The 17421-nt window shown below is 41.9% G+C and overlaps 1 protein-coding gene across 1 annotated transcript; it reads right to left on the bottom strand.

The window, feature by feature from the left end:
- Positions 1 to 5199: 5199 nt before the first annotated feature.
- Positions 5200 to 15251, bottom strand: LOC139642418 (inositol-trisphosphate 3-kinase B-like; the record flags this gene model as incomplete). The annotated part of the gene is made up of 5 exons (XM_071517236.1): positions 14696 to 15251; positions 8874 to 9051; positions 7853 to 8018; positions 7030 to 7344; positions 5200 to 6186 (listed from the first exon to the last, which is right to left on the bottom strand). Coding segments are annotated over exons 2-5 (1515 nt in total), but the record flags the coding sequence as incomplete, so codon positions are not given.
- Between the last annotated feature and the right edge of the window lie 2170 nt (positions 15252 to 17421).

Genomic DNA, 17421 nt, shown 5'->3' with positions numbered 1-17421 from the left:
TTTAACATGTGACTATTACTTGCCACTACTAATGCTAACGTTAGCTTCTACTAGATATGTCAGCTAGAGCACAAAGAGCACAAAAAAGATATTATTCTATTATTATATAATTTCCCCATCAAAAACAGCACAGAAATTAACCACGTCTATCCAATTTTGTTGAGATGGCCAAGTTGCATGTTTAGATGGGCAATCTGCTGTTCACAGCCACTGTTGCCAAGAGCTGTGGCCCTCCACTATGGCTGCCAGAGGGTGTTACGTCACCTGAAGCCCTCTGCACGCATTGCAAATACCCACATACATGTAGCCTATCACATGCACCAGGGTTTCCCCAATGAATATTTGTTGGTGGTGTGGTGATGTCTCTGAAACAGCTTTTAAACCATGTGACTAGTTCTACACTGAAACCAATACAAATTATATTTTAGGCAAAAAGGTGGGTGGGCCACCCTGACTCTTCCATGGCAGGGAAAACGCTGACATACACATGCATGCATGCTGACATGAGCGCAACCTTACACAGTAACACCAAATAAAGAGTTGACCGGTGTTTCCCTGTAGTATAGGCTGCCTGTAACACACACACACACAAACTCACACACTCTCGCTCTCTCTCACACACACATACAGCTGTGAGAGGGAAACTCAGTTTGACGTCACAGGGTTGCTAGGCAACTGGCCGCCGTGGTAGTGAAGATTTTCCACTGCAGTTCAAACACTTTGTGTGTGCGTGCGTGTGTGTATACTTGTGATGAGCTTGTGAGGACCCACTTCAGTGAGAGTTGTGGGCATAAAAATGACTTTTTGTCCAGTCCGCACTACAAAAATGCTTATTTCTTTGGTGTTACACATAGGATTAGAATCAGGGGTAGGTTTACAGTAAGTGTATAGGACAGGGTCAGTGTGTGAATCTAATGCAGTGGAGTGTCTAATAGCATGAGGATATGCGTCTATAACGTGTTTGTGTGTGTGTGTGTGTGTGTGTGTGTGTGTGTGTGTTGTGTGTGTATGTGTGAAAAATAGATTCTGTGCGTGCGTGCTTGTGTGTGTATGTGTTTATCTGTGTGCCACTAGCAAAAGTTGCAGTGCATTATAGTGTGTAGCCTGCATTCAAAGGGTGTGTCAGCGATAGTGTGTGAGTGGGGGTGTGTGTGTGTTTTACAGTTGAGCAGTTGAGCAGTGCAAATGAGTGGACCAACACAAGTTTTCATTCCAAAACACACCTCTGTTTATGTAATGGATGCATCTTTTCATGGATTTTTACATGAACTTTCAAAAACCCTTGAGAACAGTGCCAGAGATGTATCGCAATGTATCCAAAACTGTAATGCATTATATACAGATAGCGTGAGTAAAACTATCATATCTTCTGCATGCCTTTTATACAATAGGTAATTTCAGTCAAGCAATCTGATTGGTCTAGTCAAAGACGTATCCAACTGTTCTGATAATGTATTTACTGTATACTACTTTGAAGAAAACGTTTCAGACAGTACACATGCATTGGTAACAGTTGTATGAACATGTAACCTTGTTTTGTTCAAGGCTGTCTTTTGCAGAGTTTATACCAAAACTGAGTAAACTTAATCCTCTGGTAGAAATTTGAGCTCCTTCAGTGGTTAGATACTAACGAAGTAATTGGATGTAAAATGACACAATAGTGATGAGGTTTAAGTGCTGACTGTCAGCTTCAATTTGGATGTATTTTCAACCATACTGAATGAGCAGTTAAAGAACTACAGCCTTTTATGTATGATCATCCATATAATATTCAATGAAGTGGTCATTTTGTAGTCAAAAACCCTTATTGTCTTAAAGTCTGCAACTCAAAAAATCCCCAGAGTCTGGACATCTTATTGTGTAATTTACTTTCCAAGTGTCTATGAATCTCTGTGAGGTTTCAGCTGTGACTATGCTTGTCTTGAGATGACTCTGAGTTGACGGTTGAGGTAAATCGCTTCAAGAAAGCAAGGGTCTGAGCTGTCACCTCACCTCTAAGTCAATGTGCCCCTGCTAAAGAGCTTCACCACGAATGGCTAGTTTCTCTCTGTACTGTTTTTACCACAGAGTTCAACAGAAAATTAGTAGAGAAAAAAAAAACTGCAGAATTTTTCTATTATGGGTCCCCTGTTGCTGCCCCTTTGCTATTGCTGAGAAGCCTTGGCTGTGCATATGTGACTATACCTTTAATAGCATCAGCTTGGTGAGATGCCCAACTCTCAAAAGATCAGCTGCAATGACCAAACACTGTCTATATATGGCTCTGTTCAGATCTCAGCTTCTACCAGCTAAGCATGTGCACTCTTCATAAAAAACCGAGTCGATATAACCCAAAAAGTTTACGGCCATAACAACGCAGATGTGTTGGAAATATGTGACGCCTGTGTTTATACAAAAAAGGAAAACTTCTTGCACACTTGGGTGAAGAATACAAAGAAGCATTTATTAATTAAAGCTTGTGCGTTTTGGCAAATGCCTTCATCAGGGTTACAGATTTACAAGACAAAGAGCTCCTTTTACACATTTATACAAAATGTTATTTATACAAATGTTCTGTACAAAAGCAGCTCTTTGTCTTGTAAAGCTGTAATGCTGACGAAGTCATTCGTCAAAACGCACTGGTTTTAATTAATAAATACTTCTTTGTATTCTTCACCCAAGTGGGCGAGAACTTTTCCTTTTTTGTATATTTTTATCTCTCTTAGCACCTTGGTGTTTACAGCAAAGTAGCACCAGTTACATCATTTATAAGCCTGTGTTGATAGCAAATAGCAATACATCTTTCACGTTTGTTATAACATTTTTCAACGCATCTAAATTTGGTTCGTCAGGGACAACAGCGCCTGAATTATTTCAACACATGTATTTTAAGAGTGTAGGGCTGGACTTCCACAGGTACAAACAATGTGATTTCTCATTAAATCAAACGCCATGTGGTTTCTAGTAGCGAAGTAGCTAATATGCAATATACATACAGCCTTTCTTCTCAAGCTCTCCTTCCTTTGTCTCTCTGTCTGTCTTGGTCTCTCACTCGCTTACTTCACTATCTGTTTCTCACTCTCTTTTTCTTCCTCTCTCTCACAGTCTCTGTCTGTCTCTTCTTCTCTCCCACCTCCTCGCCATTTCTCCCTCTCATCTCTCCTGCAGCCTACATACCTCCCACACAGCCAAGCATGCTTTATGTGTTTCTGCATGTCTGCCTACTGCACACATATACAGTATAACCAGCGTTTCTTAAACTACGGGTCAGGACTCATTACGCCCTACGTGTGATACAATAACGTGAAGAACCTTAATGTTTCGCAACACACTACTTTATGATGGGAGAAACCTCATTAACCTCCAGTGAGAGCTTCTGTGTCTTTCTCGGTATGGATAAAGCAAACAAAGATGAAGGAAAATATGCAAACAGCAATACAAACCCCATTCAAATCCATCACCCAAATTCATTTAAACAAATAGTTACTAATCCATGCCGGCAGCTGGGACCTCAGTCCAGAGATGAGTCGGTCAATTAAATATGTAAGAAAAATGTGTGCATCGTTTTACAAAATGTAAACAAATTTGGAGAAATTGGAGACGTTCTCAACATTCAATAGCAATTTTAGAACTGTCACTTGTTAAAAATAATTCATTAATTTGCTTTCTAATACCATCACAACAAGAAAATGTTTTCTGTTATTGCCTTTAATAATAAAAAATTAAAAAATGAAATCTGGAAAATAAGGCTTTAATGATTTCTAGGTTAAAATAGAAATGGCATTCCCATTCAAACCAATATTCTTGAATGGTCATTTGTCTTGTACATTTTCAGGTTGATAAATACTCAATTTTGGAACTCAAATATGATTCATGACACTTCAGTTGATATTAAGTGAACATGAGCAATAATCTCCTAAAGCCAGAAACCCAAGAAAAAAAGAGTCTTGTGATGTGAGGACCAAGAAAACTGGGACATGTTTTGGGTACTGGCACAAACTTTAAGAAACACTGGTAAAAAAAAAAAAACTGTTATACAACTCTGTATTAAATCATATTTCAAAGCAAAAATGAACTGGCTTTTTGAACTAATATCCTAGCTCCAAATACAAACACACCCACCCACCCACCCACACACACACCTGCACACACACACACACAAATACCCAAACAGGCCTCAGCCTCCTCTTTGAACTGTGTCCAAGAGAAGGCAAAGCCTAAGTGTGTGTGACTGGCAATCTCTCTTACTTTTTCTTTCTCTCTCCCCCGCTCTCCCTCTCTCTCTTTCACACACACACACACATACATACATACACACACTAAAACACACTTACATACACACACACAGGTCGGGGCACAGAGCTAGCTTTGTTACTGTGAATGTCAACCGTTACTCAGGGAGAGAGCTCAGGCCAATTTGACACAGGAGCACCGGGCAACACGCACAGAAACATTCACACACACACACACACACTCACACACACACACACACACACACACGCACACTCACACACACACACACACAAAAACAAGCAGTCACACACAAATATACTGACACACACACATATTTTGAGGCAGGACTCGTGTAGAGGCAAAACCTTTCCAAGATTTGGCAATCGCAAGATTCGCTCAGTCGACAGTTCAACAGTTCCTAAAAAGTGAGGTAGATTTTGATACATCACCACACTTTTACCAATGAAAACCCCTCAAATTATTTAAATAAAAAATGTCAGGGAAACAGGGTTCCCACTATCGCCCTAATGTGAAATTCCATGGCTTTTCAAGGACTTTCCATGATTAATCTGAGTGCTTCCATGACGTAAAAACTGTATTCACGTCTGGATTCCACTACAGTTGCGCTTGCTGTGTAGAAGTGACCGTACAATGTATAAAGAAACAGCTGAAAACCACCATCTAATGCTATGAATGTGTGAAACAAGTGGTAAAACACATTCTGGTATATTCCTGTACGGTGATTCACCTGTAAAACCCGGTGATATCCCCTGACTTCCCCAGGGAATTTACCAAAATCTCTGACTATCCCTGTGTGGAATGCACCTCTCAAAATCCCACGATATTCCAGGAATATGGGAACCCTGGGGAATTTGAAAAAATAATTTCCATTTAAAACAAGAAAAGGTCTTTTGAACCACCTATTGACAGGCAGGCCGTTGCACGGTCTACATACAGGCACACACACTCACACATGGGTCTACTCACCGCTTTCTGTTGGGAACTGAGGAGCGCAGGGTTGAGAAGCTGCTCTCCTTTCTCCGTATCGCTGGAAATGTCCTCCTCCGACTCCTCCCAAGACGAGGAGAAACCAGCCGAGGAGGCAGAGGAGGACGACAGCTTCCTGAGGGAGCGGGCGGAGGAGTTTGGCCCAGGTATGGGGCTGGAACTGGGGCTGGGGCTGCAGGAGAGTCCCCGGTCCGAGTTGGGGCCTTCGGAACCTTGAGGCGAGCTTTCCAACCCGTGATCGGTTATTATGACCGAAGGGATGGAGGGAGGGATGGAGGGAGAGTGGTTGGAGGTATGGTCGGTGATCTCCAGCAAACCAGGGGAGCTCTCGCCGCTCTGTGCCCAAGGCGAAGCAGTGTCTTCTGGGTTAACCTCGGACCTAGCCCCTCTTTCTGTCTGGAGCACCATCTCATGGTCTTCTCTCTTACTCCCTTCTCTTTCTTCTCCCAGCATTTTGTTTTCCCTCTCCTCTCTCTCTCTTCCTCCCTCTCTCTCCTCTCTCTTTCTTCCTCCCTCTCTCTCCTCTCTCTCTCTTCCTTCCTCTCTCTTCTCTCTGTCTGTTGCTCCATCTGGCTCTGATGTCTCAAGGGAACCCTGAACGCCGACTGGTCCGTCCAAACAGGAAGACAGTTCTGTTCTCGTTTCTGACTGGCTCCTGTTTTGACCAATCGGCTGCTTGTCCCCTGCATTCATTCCATTAGGGCTTCTGTCCTTCTCGCCCTCTTTCCTTTCTCCTTCCGTCGTTGCTTCCTCCCTTTCTCTCCCATTTTGGAGGATGGAGCAGGCTTTACTCATTTGTGGATGGGGCGTCAGGCTGTCGAGGGCAGTGGTTGGCTGGCAGGGATGGGTGGGGGCGGGGCTAATTGGTCGTCTTGGAGACCGAGGGCTGCGTTGGAGCTCAGTGTTAAGCACCTGGGCGCGAATCCCTGAAATGTGGGCCTCGAACATGCCCACTTTTCCCCTCACCTGGAAGAGAAAGAGAGAATTAGGGTAAGGACACACCTACAGTTTGTTTTCTTTGGTCTGGACCACAGTGCAGAAGTTTACTTTGTTGCATTTTCGGATTTGGTTTGTTTAGGTTCACACTGCACAATTACTAGTGAACCAGGGCTTGTATACAAAAGTCACATGGACTCACAAGAAGCTTGTTTACTGGACAGTTTTGGTGACCTGTCATCCCGTGAGGTTAGAAATTTTACCGCCAAATCTGATTCTAGTCCCTGTAACTTTATCTAAGCATGATGGACTTGTCTGCGCTGTTTGCCATAATTTACCTTCTCTGATGTTCATGCCAGTTAAGAAAACATGAAAAAATAGCTGAATATGAGAATCAGTCCAGACTGCAGTTTGCCCTTGCTTCATTTTGTGGTCATGAATAACTGCTGGCTATCAGATGTCAACATCCGTCTCCTTATACCCATAAAACCTTGCATTTTGGGTGATATCCTGTACTTGGTTCAGATTACGTTCTCACTCCTAACAAACCGGACCGCAGTTCGCTTGGAAGAGGACAGAGACTCGCATTTTCAGGCAGTTTCGACGCGGCGGAGTTCGAACGGCATTGCTGTCGCCTGTCCAAACGAATCCAACTCAAGGAGTAAAAGCTCCGGAGTTTGCATAAACCCTTCCAAACATGCTTGGTGTGAATGCGCGCTTAGCTGGAGAGAGACAGAGAGGCAGAGGTAGTGAGCAAGACGGAGACGAGAAAAGAGGGAGGGAGACGCGGAGAGGGAGAGAGAGATACGGTGATATAGAGAGAGAAACAGGGAGACAGAGAGGGAGAGACAGTACAAGAACACGTAGGATCACCTCTACATTCTGCAGCTCTCTGTGGATTTGCAGCAGCTGTGCTTGGCGTCGCCTCTCCCCTCGCCGCTCTCCTCCTCCCGTCTCTCCTCCCCTCTCCTCCTCCCATCCTCCTCCTCCACCTCCGCCTCCTCTCTCCTCCAAACTGGGAGAGCTCAGCCGTCGAACCCGCTGGCCCACATTGACTCCCAAGAGCTCCGGGTTTCGTGGGGAGGGGGATCGAGCGCGCCGGGTGGGGGTGGGGCTGGGGGAGAGGGAGGGCGAGGGGGGGAAGACAAAGGTTCGGCCCGGGGCTCCCGACACGTGGCTGGGGCTGGTCTAGGAGCAGAAACACAAGGAGGGGACAGGGAATCTTCAGAATTGATTCACTCATACCAAGTGAGGTAAATATAAAGGTGTATACCATATAACCGCAACGTCCTGGGTGCAAATCTGGACCAGGACCTTTGTCGCATGTCATCCCACTCTCTCTCTCTCCTGATCTTTCCTGTCTCTCTTCACTATCAACTGTCTAATAAACACAAAAATATAATCTAAAAAATTTATAATAAAAACAATGATGATCTTTAATCAGTGATAATCATAAGGCAAAAAAAACACCAATATAAACAAAAATCTCTATAATATATGCTTTATTTTCCTTAAAATACCCTATCCTCATACAACTTACATCAGTTTGACACTGCTTACTATGATGTAGAGTATAATATGATTATCTCATAAGGATTTATCTCAAGGTGGTTAAACCGAGTTTAGGTGGGTTCACTCTCCACCACATCCTTGCCCAAAACCATTTCCTGCAATTCTAGCTATAGTTAGAAATTACCCTGGGGCTGGTCGGGCTGTAGAGGCCTCCGCCCAGTGCTCCCCCACCCAGGAGCTGGCAGAAGGTGCTCCGATCTGGGACTGGCAGCACAGGTCGGCCCCCTGAGTTGGCTCTAGCTCTGGAGGTCGTACTGGAGGAGCTGGGCTGGCTCTGACATTTATTACTGCTGTGGAGAAGAGAGGAGAGATATAACACTTCATGGTGTCTTTACAGATAAAAAACCTGTTCACCTGTTGCATCTTAGAAATCAATCTAAGTAAGAGACAGTATCTTGAAACATCATACAGGCTCACACCACAGTACACACAGCCTCATAGAGCATATATTAAAAAACATAAATAATATTAAGAATAGCACATAATATTAATAACAACATGGTGTCACTACTGTTGGCGATGGTGAATGGTCATTTTATATTCCTCTATGCTGTCTTAACATCAGGACTGGAGAGTATTAATCACATGTAACAGAATTAGAATAATCTGATTACAACAAACCAATAACTATAATCCATGGTGAAAAGTTCCAGACGCTCAGATTGCAGATAGTTTGGAAAGAGATGATGGCTTGTTGAATATCTCAGAAACGTTTTAAGTTTGACTAACAAATTAATTAGTTAATATAAAAACTAATTATTGCAATTAAAATTAGAACTAATATAATTTTACACACTTTGAAATGTCAATGTAACTGTCAATATAAATAAAATAATGGGCGACTATTGACTGGAGACAATGATGATAACATTATAAATTATTAATTTAAATTCATTCAAAGTCATTTTTTTGGAGACATTAGAAAAGTAACAGTAAGTAATCAGATTTACCATAATTACATTGTTGACTCTGTTTCAATGGAATACATTACAGATTGTGATCTTATATTGAAGTAATCAGTAATCTTAAATCTTAAAGTAACCGTACCAGCCTGTTTAACAGCTTGTCAGCTATCACATACTCCTGACTAAACAGGCTCCAATCATATCTCTCCTTTAAAAAACATAAAACAACAAACAACTCACCTGTTCATGACTCCAAGGCCGTTGAGGTTCAGGGCAGAGGCTGCCATCCCCGCGGCCAGGCCAGGGGCTTTGATGGCTGGGTACACATCTGACAATCTCCCCTACAGCTGCATGGAGGTCTGGAGAACGGCTCTCAGTGCTTCCTCTGCATTCATTCAGCAGCTGTAGCCCTCCACTGCTGAAAAAATAAAGGCAATTCAAGTTCATTATATCTGACCTTTTAAGTACCAAAAAAGGGTCAAGGGCCCTTTTTTAAAGGGAGGAAGGAAAAAAGAAAATGAGAGAAAGAAACGTATCCCTCATTCAAATAATTGGTCTTTTCTCACTGTACATGTTCCGTAAAAGCTTTGATTGAACGCTCATTTGAATAAAACTGCTGGTCTATTCTAAAGGACATAGTTTGGCCTTTTCAGTGGCAGCCTTGTTGCTCCCTGCCCAACTAAATAACTAGTAACTCTATGCCAGATGATTTTTAAATCTCCAGCATTTTTTTTGCATATTTAACTAACCTGTTCCTGCTCTTGTTACATATTTGCAGCCGACAGTCTTGGTAGTTCTAGAGAAGAAGCAGCAACATGGAGGCGACAGGACAAACCGGCCAAACTCTCCCTGTCTGTGGCTCTGCTCTGTCCTGCGGCACAGAGCCAGTGTTTTGGTTCAAACTGAGGTGGATTTCAGTCTAAAAATACAATAACATTAAGGTAGCATTCCTTCAGAGAGAGAGGGAGGGAGGCACATGGAAAGAGCAAGAGAGAGAGAGAGGGGGAGAAGGAGAGAGACAGATGCAGAGGGAGACAAGCAGAGAGAAGAGACAAAGAGAAGAACAGTGAGACATGCAGGGAGAGAGACAGCAAAGAGAGACAGAGAGTGGCAAAGGGATAAAAGGACACAGAAAGAGGAGAGAGAGAGAGAGAGAGAGAGAGAGTGAGAGAGAGGGAGAGGGAGAGAAAGCTAGAAAGGGGGAAAGAGAGGAAGAAAAAGACTAGAGCTTAGCCACGGGATCTCCTCGTTCTGTGACGCAGATAGAAAGCAGCCGGGACACCCAGAGTTGCTTTTTCATATCACTGAATAAGCACTTCTCTTTACACTGCAAAACATAACAAGCTTACTGTTTTGCAAGATATTCTGAGTCATTATCTTGCTGCACTGGCAATTTTGAAACGTAAAACTTGCTTTTCACATTTCATAAATGTCCTAAAACAGGTTTTAATATCATGAATCAAGACTGATTCAAACCTGGCAGCACCTTAGGGATCATTTGACTTAAATTCTATCTAAATAAACCTGATAAGTCTCAATTCAAGTATAATCGCTTCCTGAGCTTATTTAGTTTTTGCAGTGCCAGGCACTCAGACTCGCTAAAACACACTCATACTCTTGTCAGAAAGCCTGTGACACACTGCAGGAAGGAAAGCCGCTCTGGAATCTCCTTGCTGCAGAGTGATGCAGATAATAATAATAATAATAATAATAATAATAATAATAATAAAATGTATTTGTATAGCGCTTTTCGAAACAAGGTTACAAAGTGCTTTACAATACAGAATAATAGAAATACAGTACAAGGCAGGGTTAAAAGTGCTTTACAGTACCAAATAAGAGATACAGCATAGGCAAGAACCAATTAAACAAAGTAAAAATAAAGAGATCAAAACAATATTGTAAACAGACAAAAGAAAAGAGCAGGGGTAATGGAATAAAACATTATGAAAAGGCCTTAATATAGAGGAATGTTTTAAGCTGTGATTTAAAAGAAGACACAGACTTCACTTGCCTGAGACGCTCAGGCAGTGAGTTCCACAATTTAGGGGCCGGACCGCAAAAGCCCGGTCACCCTTAGTAGCGAAGCGTGTTTTAGGAACGGCGAGAAGGGCCTTATCAGATGATCTTAGGCTGCGCACCGGTTGATAGGGAACTAACATATCAAGAATATAGCTGGGAGCCTGACCATGAAAGGCTTTAAAGGTCAACAGCAGAATCTTAAAATCAATTTAAAAATGCAACAGCAGCCAGTGCAAAGAAGCTAGAATGGGTGTGATGTGATCTCGTCTGTTGGAGTTGGTTAAAAGCCTAGCCGCCGCTTTTTGAACCAACTGGAGGCGGGAGATGTTTTTTTGACTGCGCCCTGAGTACAAGGAGTTGCAGTAGTCTAACCGAGACAAGATAAAAGGCTTAATTTTGGCTATGTCCCTTAGCTGGATGAACCAGGATTGCACAACTCTTGTCACATGGTTGTCGAAGGAGAGGTCAGAATCGAAGATCACACCAAGATTAGGGGCCGCATGCTTGACATAGGGGGACAGGCTGCCAAGTTGGGACTGACAGAAGCTAAGGGAGTTTGGGGGTCCAAATAAGAGGATTTCCGATTTAGCTTCATTAAGGTGAAGGAAGTTCTGAGACATCCAGCACTTAATGTCAGAGAGGCAGGACGCCCAGAAGAGAAGTTTTACACACTGAAAAAGCAATGCTCTTAGATAAAAACAGCAGCTCTAAAGATACGCACAACTCCAGCTTCTTGTGTTTGATTCTGACAGAATAATTAATTATTCAATGTTTGTTGACTTTCATCAGTTTGCTTTGTATTACAGGTTAAATAGACATGAACATGGTGGTCATTATTAGTGTACAGAATTAAGTTTGCCCTACAGGCTAATCAACACATGAATAGCTTTTATTTTACTTTTGTCCCCAGAACATATTTGCTGAAAGGTCATCTAAGAGAAGAGTTTGAAGACAAATAGTAATAAAGGCTTCAAGAATGTGTACAACTCCTTAGGTAAACTGCATGGCAGCCAACAGCAGTGGAAAGTGGCTAATTACAACTGGTCCAACTGCTACACTTCAGTGGAATTGCTGTGTATTATTGTGTAGAAAGGTGTGCTTCTTCCTCCTTGAGTAAAATATTTCAGTACTCTGGTAATCATGGGATCTCTGTTGCTGAGTGACGTGGCTAAACATAGAAAGAAACATTTATTTTTTTTCACACTGTCACTTGTGTCTTGTGGATTGGTAAGAGAAGCTAAACTAAAACAAATCTAAACTACAATCTGCAAAACAAGAGCTTCTCTGACCCTTTTCAGACAAGGACTCAGGCTCATTAGCACATACCAGTATTCATGTCATGTGGGGAAGCACCAGGAACTGCCCTAGGACGTATTTCGATTCCCGATAAGTTAAGACATCGGGTCATGAACTGCGGGGTAAACATGGGATCTCCTTGTTGGCGAGTGACGCAGTTAGAGAGAGGCAGGAAGCAATCTGAATAGTAATGTCTCTCCGGTAGGTTACTAACCACCAGTGTAACTTTTTTTCACACTGAATAAAAACTTCCCTCTGCTAAGCGACTAACATCCACAGTGGCTTTCAGTGAAAACAACACAAGGGCCAACAAGAGAGAGAGAGAGAGAGAAAGAGAGAGAGAGAAACAGCAAGGGAGGGAGGGAGACAGAGGGAGACAGTGACAGAGAGAGGAGAGAGAGAAAGAAAGAAGAGTGAGAGACAAACAGAGACCTTTATAGGCTATTTTAGTTCAGTTTACTTCTCCAAGTCTTGTGTGCAGGCACAGCAAATTGAAATTCTGTGGAACTACTTAAGTCAATTATCCAATGAAGCAGCGGTGGGCTATAGGAACCATTTTCACACTGCATGTTGCACCGGTTTCCTGCATCCTAGAGCCTTTTTTTTATGCTGTTTTGTTTGACATGCTTTAAAGGGAAGCTCCCACTCAAAAGCCTCTGGAATCTTTTCTGTCCATATGACCTAATTTCCCTGCAGGGATCAGTTTCATCAAACCTAATGTTAAAAAACTGCACAAAAAAAATAAAAGTCTGAAAACTTTTTTTTTTTAACCCTTGGCTGACTGAACTCTTGGCCCTGGGCTATCTAGCATTTAACAGTGTTGCATTTTAAAGTGGTCAAACCCTGACTGTAGAGAGCTATGGAGAAGGGTTCAGCCAGACTAGTAGGACTGTCTGAGATTCACTGGAGCACATGAATCATTTCGTGCATCAATGTCCGCCTTTCATTACAGCGCAAACTATCTGCACTACAGTCAGATCGATTCATACCTTTATCATAGTGCAAAGAGTTTGTACTATAATGAAGTTATGAATTGATTTGTGTGCTCCAGTAATCATCCATGTCTATTCATGTCTACTGCCATTAAAAAGGTCATAATCTATGGGCAACATTTTGAGACGTCGTCGATGAGCAACTGTGCCAATACCAACAGCATTTTCCTATTTTACTTCTGTTTCTTAAAGCCTACTCTGTCCCATAATGTTTTTGTCCAGCTGGCTAATTTCCATCTCCCTTAAAGGTAATATTGCCCACACAGATAGCCAGAGTGACAGATGCTTCCTCTTCTTTATAACTAAGACGTGTTGGCTGCAAATATGTAAGACGACCCACCGTCACTATGGTGCCCAAAAGTTATTGTTACGATATCGTAGAATTAACAACAGCCATGAAGCAGGATAGTGAAGCTAACCATCACCAACACCATCATCATCATCTTATTATTCATATACAACATCTTCTTCATTATCATCACTGTTATCATCACTATCATCATAATCATCATCATCACTGCCTGCATGTATGTTTGACACTAAACTGACCTAATATTATTTAACAGTGAAAGAATAGTGGACAACTATTGTTTTCTGAAAGGTGAGCATCGCTGCTTTGGCATGAAATGACCACTGAAATACTTCAGTTTGTACTGTGGTACACATGGGCAACTTTTTGACGCAAAATACACAAGCGTTGCCCTCAGCAGGGATTGGGACTGGCAACTGCGACAAAAGCAATGTGCAGAATGAAGCGGGATAAAGGAAGAAAATGTGACAACATACTGTTGGTCATAATGCCGGTATAACCGCCCATGTAAACTACTAAAAAATGTCGCCAGTGTTTCAGCCTAAAATGTGCATTTGGGTGAAGTCTTTAACAGGCCTACAAGTGGGCAGTTCTGGTAAGCACTGAGCCAAAAACATCCCCAGACTGCCCACAAGGGTCTACAAAGGAAAATAAGTTAATATAAGTTAAGATGAAACACTCAATATATATATATATATATATATATATTCTAGTATTTTTTTATGTGTATTATTTTTAGCCTGTGTCTAATAACTCTAAATGAGTGGTCCTCAACCTCATGAGTGACACATACATAAAATTATATCTATCTATCTATCTATCTATCTATCTATCTATCTATCTATCTATCTATCTATCTCTAAACAGAGAGATAGCTGGCCAGACTTTAAGCTCAGTGATTCCCAAAGTGGGGTCCAGGGGCCTCCAAGCAAAATTGAGGAATAGAATGGTTTAGCGCAAGTGACATTTTGGCTGTGAGTATTACATATCACTGGAAAGCTCCTGTTGAGCTCCATCTGATGGTCGCAAGAACACATCTGTAATCATAAAAAAAATCAACTAAAGGGAAAAATCCAAAGACTCAAAAACACTCGAGAAAATCTTAGATTAAATTTGATTCAAAAGGATGTAAAACAACTTTTTTTTAAGGCTTTTTATAGAATAACAGTTTTCTCTGTTGAAGTAGCCTATATGGCACCTATGATGTGATTTGAATAGAAAAAGATGTATTTAAAAATCCCTCGAATAGTTAAGTTCACTATCTCACTCACTCAAAGGTTGCACGACTAGAGAATGTATAAGAATGGTAACAGCTTTCACTGTCTCCACTGTTAACCTCCTCATCTACGATAGGCTACAGACGGCTGTATGACTGTGTAATAAACTATATCAAACAACAATAATCCATATTTCACCATATGGGGGTCCCAGTCTTATCTTACCTCTCCTCACAGCGCTGTCCCGTCTTCTCCAAGGCTCCTCCAGGACACTTTTATTGGCCTGTAATATTACGGCCTGATATCCACAGCAATAAACCAACCGAGGATGAGTCTGTTCTGTGTCTGTGTGTGTGTGAGACGAGAAACACACACGCGCGCGCACACACACAAAAAAACCGCACACAAAGATAGGCACGCACAAACACCCTGTCTACGCCTCCTTGTGCACCAAAATAACTTATTCCCAGGTTTGCTGCTGTAAGAGATACTACAATCTACTCTCTTTGCTTTTGGGTTTCTTCCAAAAAGAACTTCTTCGACGAGGCTGATCCTTGCTTCTTCACCTTTTCACAAAACATCCTCTTCCACAAAAGAAGATTTCAAAATGTCTTTCTCTTCCACCAGCATACTTTTCCCTCTAATTAGCCTATCTCGGGAAGACTTCAAAACAGTTCTCACCGGCCCGTATCAAAATCCTCGCGTTGTTTGCTCTCGGGATAAGTAGTTTTTGGAGGTTTCTGTTCATCATGTGTGTGGCTCGGCACCTCGCGACTTGTAGTAAAGCGCTGTTTGCGTCTGGTTGTGTGTTTCAAGCCGGAAGCGACAAGACAGCCCCCCTCTCTCTCTCTCTCTCTCTCCCTCTCTCTCTCTCTCTCCCTCTCTCTCTCTCAGGGTTGGTTCACAGGAAGGGGAAAAAAATATAACTCCAATGCTGTGTGTGTGTGTGTGTGCGTTTGAGCACGCGCGTGTAAAGTGCTGGGGAAGCCCTCAGATAAGTGCGCGCGCGCGTGCAGTGTGTGTGTAGGCCAAGGTCTAATTAAAGGCAACAAACTATGAGCTAAGATCAGAGCTGGAACACAGTTAGCTGTCCCATTAACAATGAGATGGAATTTGTGGACACATATAATGTTTCTCCAAACTTTTACATCCAGTAGATCTTACACTGGTATTCACTGGCGTTCATCCAATAGATACTTATAGTTTTTATGACAGTGATATTATACTGATATTATGGTTGTGATATCACTGTCAAACCAGAAAATATACCCTGATCCCCAGGAAATCACACTGGGTATTGTCAAAGTGAATATTACCATTTCTCCAAGTTTATTCTTTATAGAGATGTACATTAACTATGGGACAAACTCTTCTATCTTGTACATAGGAGACTAATGAATGTTCACTAATACAGACCATGCTATCATAGTGAATAGTAATAACATGTTAAAAAGCTGGTATCTTTAAAGGGACACATATTAATGCTTACACAACTTCCCGAGGACACTGTAATAAGATAAATCAAAGCAGAAATTCAGTGGTATTCTCCTTTAACGCATTGATTAATTCATCCTGAGAGGTTGATGCACCATAAAACCTCTAATAAACACCAGTTATATTCCTCCAGGATGCTTTGGCAGGACACATAAGCGGCTGTGGGGATTGAACCCAGGACTCTCCAGTTAACCACAAGCCCCCCTCTGCTTTCCCTTCTTATAGCCTATGAAAACTTCAAGTGGAGTTATGTAGTTGTTTTTCAGAGGGATTCAGTTCTCATTTCTCCCAGGATAATTTCACTGCCATATGTTGGGCTGACTGGGGTCAGATGTTGTACATGTTCTTGAAATCTCTGGATTCTATACCTTGTAAGGCCCTGCTTGTGTATAGCTATGTAGACGATCTGGAAAGTCGTGTTCTCTCTAGCTTGCTTCCCCTGTGTGTGCTGTGTTTGTGTGTTTACATCAGGTCTTTGTCTGTGTGTGTCCTCTTACTGTATGTTTGCCTGCGAGTGTGAAGAGTGTTAAGTGAGAGTTCGGTGTTGATTTGAATGTGGCTTTGCTGCTGTTGGAACAGTAGTAAAATTATTTTTCCATCCATGGAGAAATACACCAGCCAGGGGTCATTACACTGAAAAGAATGATGACTAGCTTAGCAAGTGTTTTTATCATGGAAGCAGAGTTGTTCATCTGGGTGAAATTTTTGACTTCTTTGACTAAACTGTTTTCAAGAAATGATATACCAATTTCAAGGAATATCATTCATTTCATGGTAGTATGATTTATTTTGAGAAATTATCATGTAACTTAAGAAAAACTTGAAAATGTGGATAACAGTAAGTTAATTAGGACTCAGCTATATGACCTTGATACGTCTGAATACATTATGGAAATATCTTCCTATGCGTATGTGACATTCTTTACAGTGTGCTGAACTCAGAGAGGAAAACATTCCCTCAGGTTTACCTGAGATAAGTGGTAGACAGTCTGGACAGAAGGTTGTGGTTAGAGAAGTTTGGTGATCTGAATGGTTCAACAAGCACTTCAACAAGCACTGTTGACATGCTCTTGACCAAGGCACTTAACCCCTAACGAATCTAACCCTAACCCTACATTGGCAGACAGAGTACATCAGCAGTTTGGAGATGGGCCTGTAGTTTGCAGCAGAGAAGGGGTCAAGACTAGGTTTCTAGGGAAAAGGTTGAACCATTGCTTGTTGAAAGCTGGAAGAAAAAATACTGTTGGTCAGAGAGCTATTCATAATACCTCTTGGCTAACTTAGTTAGGGACAACATTTCAGGGACAGAGTTCACATGAGGCAGTCTTTTCTTGGAACAGTGGAGAAATGACTTCAAAACAGCTAATCAAAACAGAACTATCAACAGTGACAGACTGTCACAGGTTCTTGTTAGAGGGTGTAGCAACTGATAATGTAATAACTGTTGGATAATGTAA

This window comes from Centroberyx affinis, unplaced genomic scaffold, assembly GCF_046629955.1.
Source record: "Centroberyx affinis isolate AG114_WGS23_722 - 3 ecotype Tasmania unplaced genomic scaffold, CSIRO-AGI_Caff_v1 ptg000478l_1, whole genome shotgun sequence".
Taxonomy (NCBI): Eukaryota; Metazoa; Chordata; class Actinopteri; order Beryciformes; family Berycidae; genus Centroberyx; species Centroberyx affinis.
The sequence above is the reverse complement of the archived record's forward strand: the minus strand, read 5'-3'. Positions and strand labels throughout refer to the sequence as shown.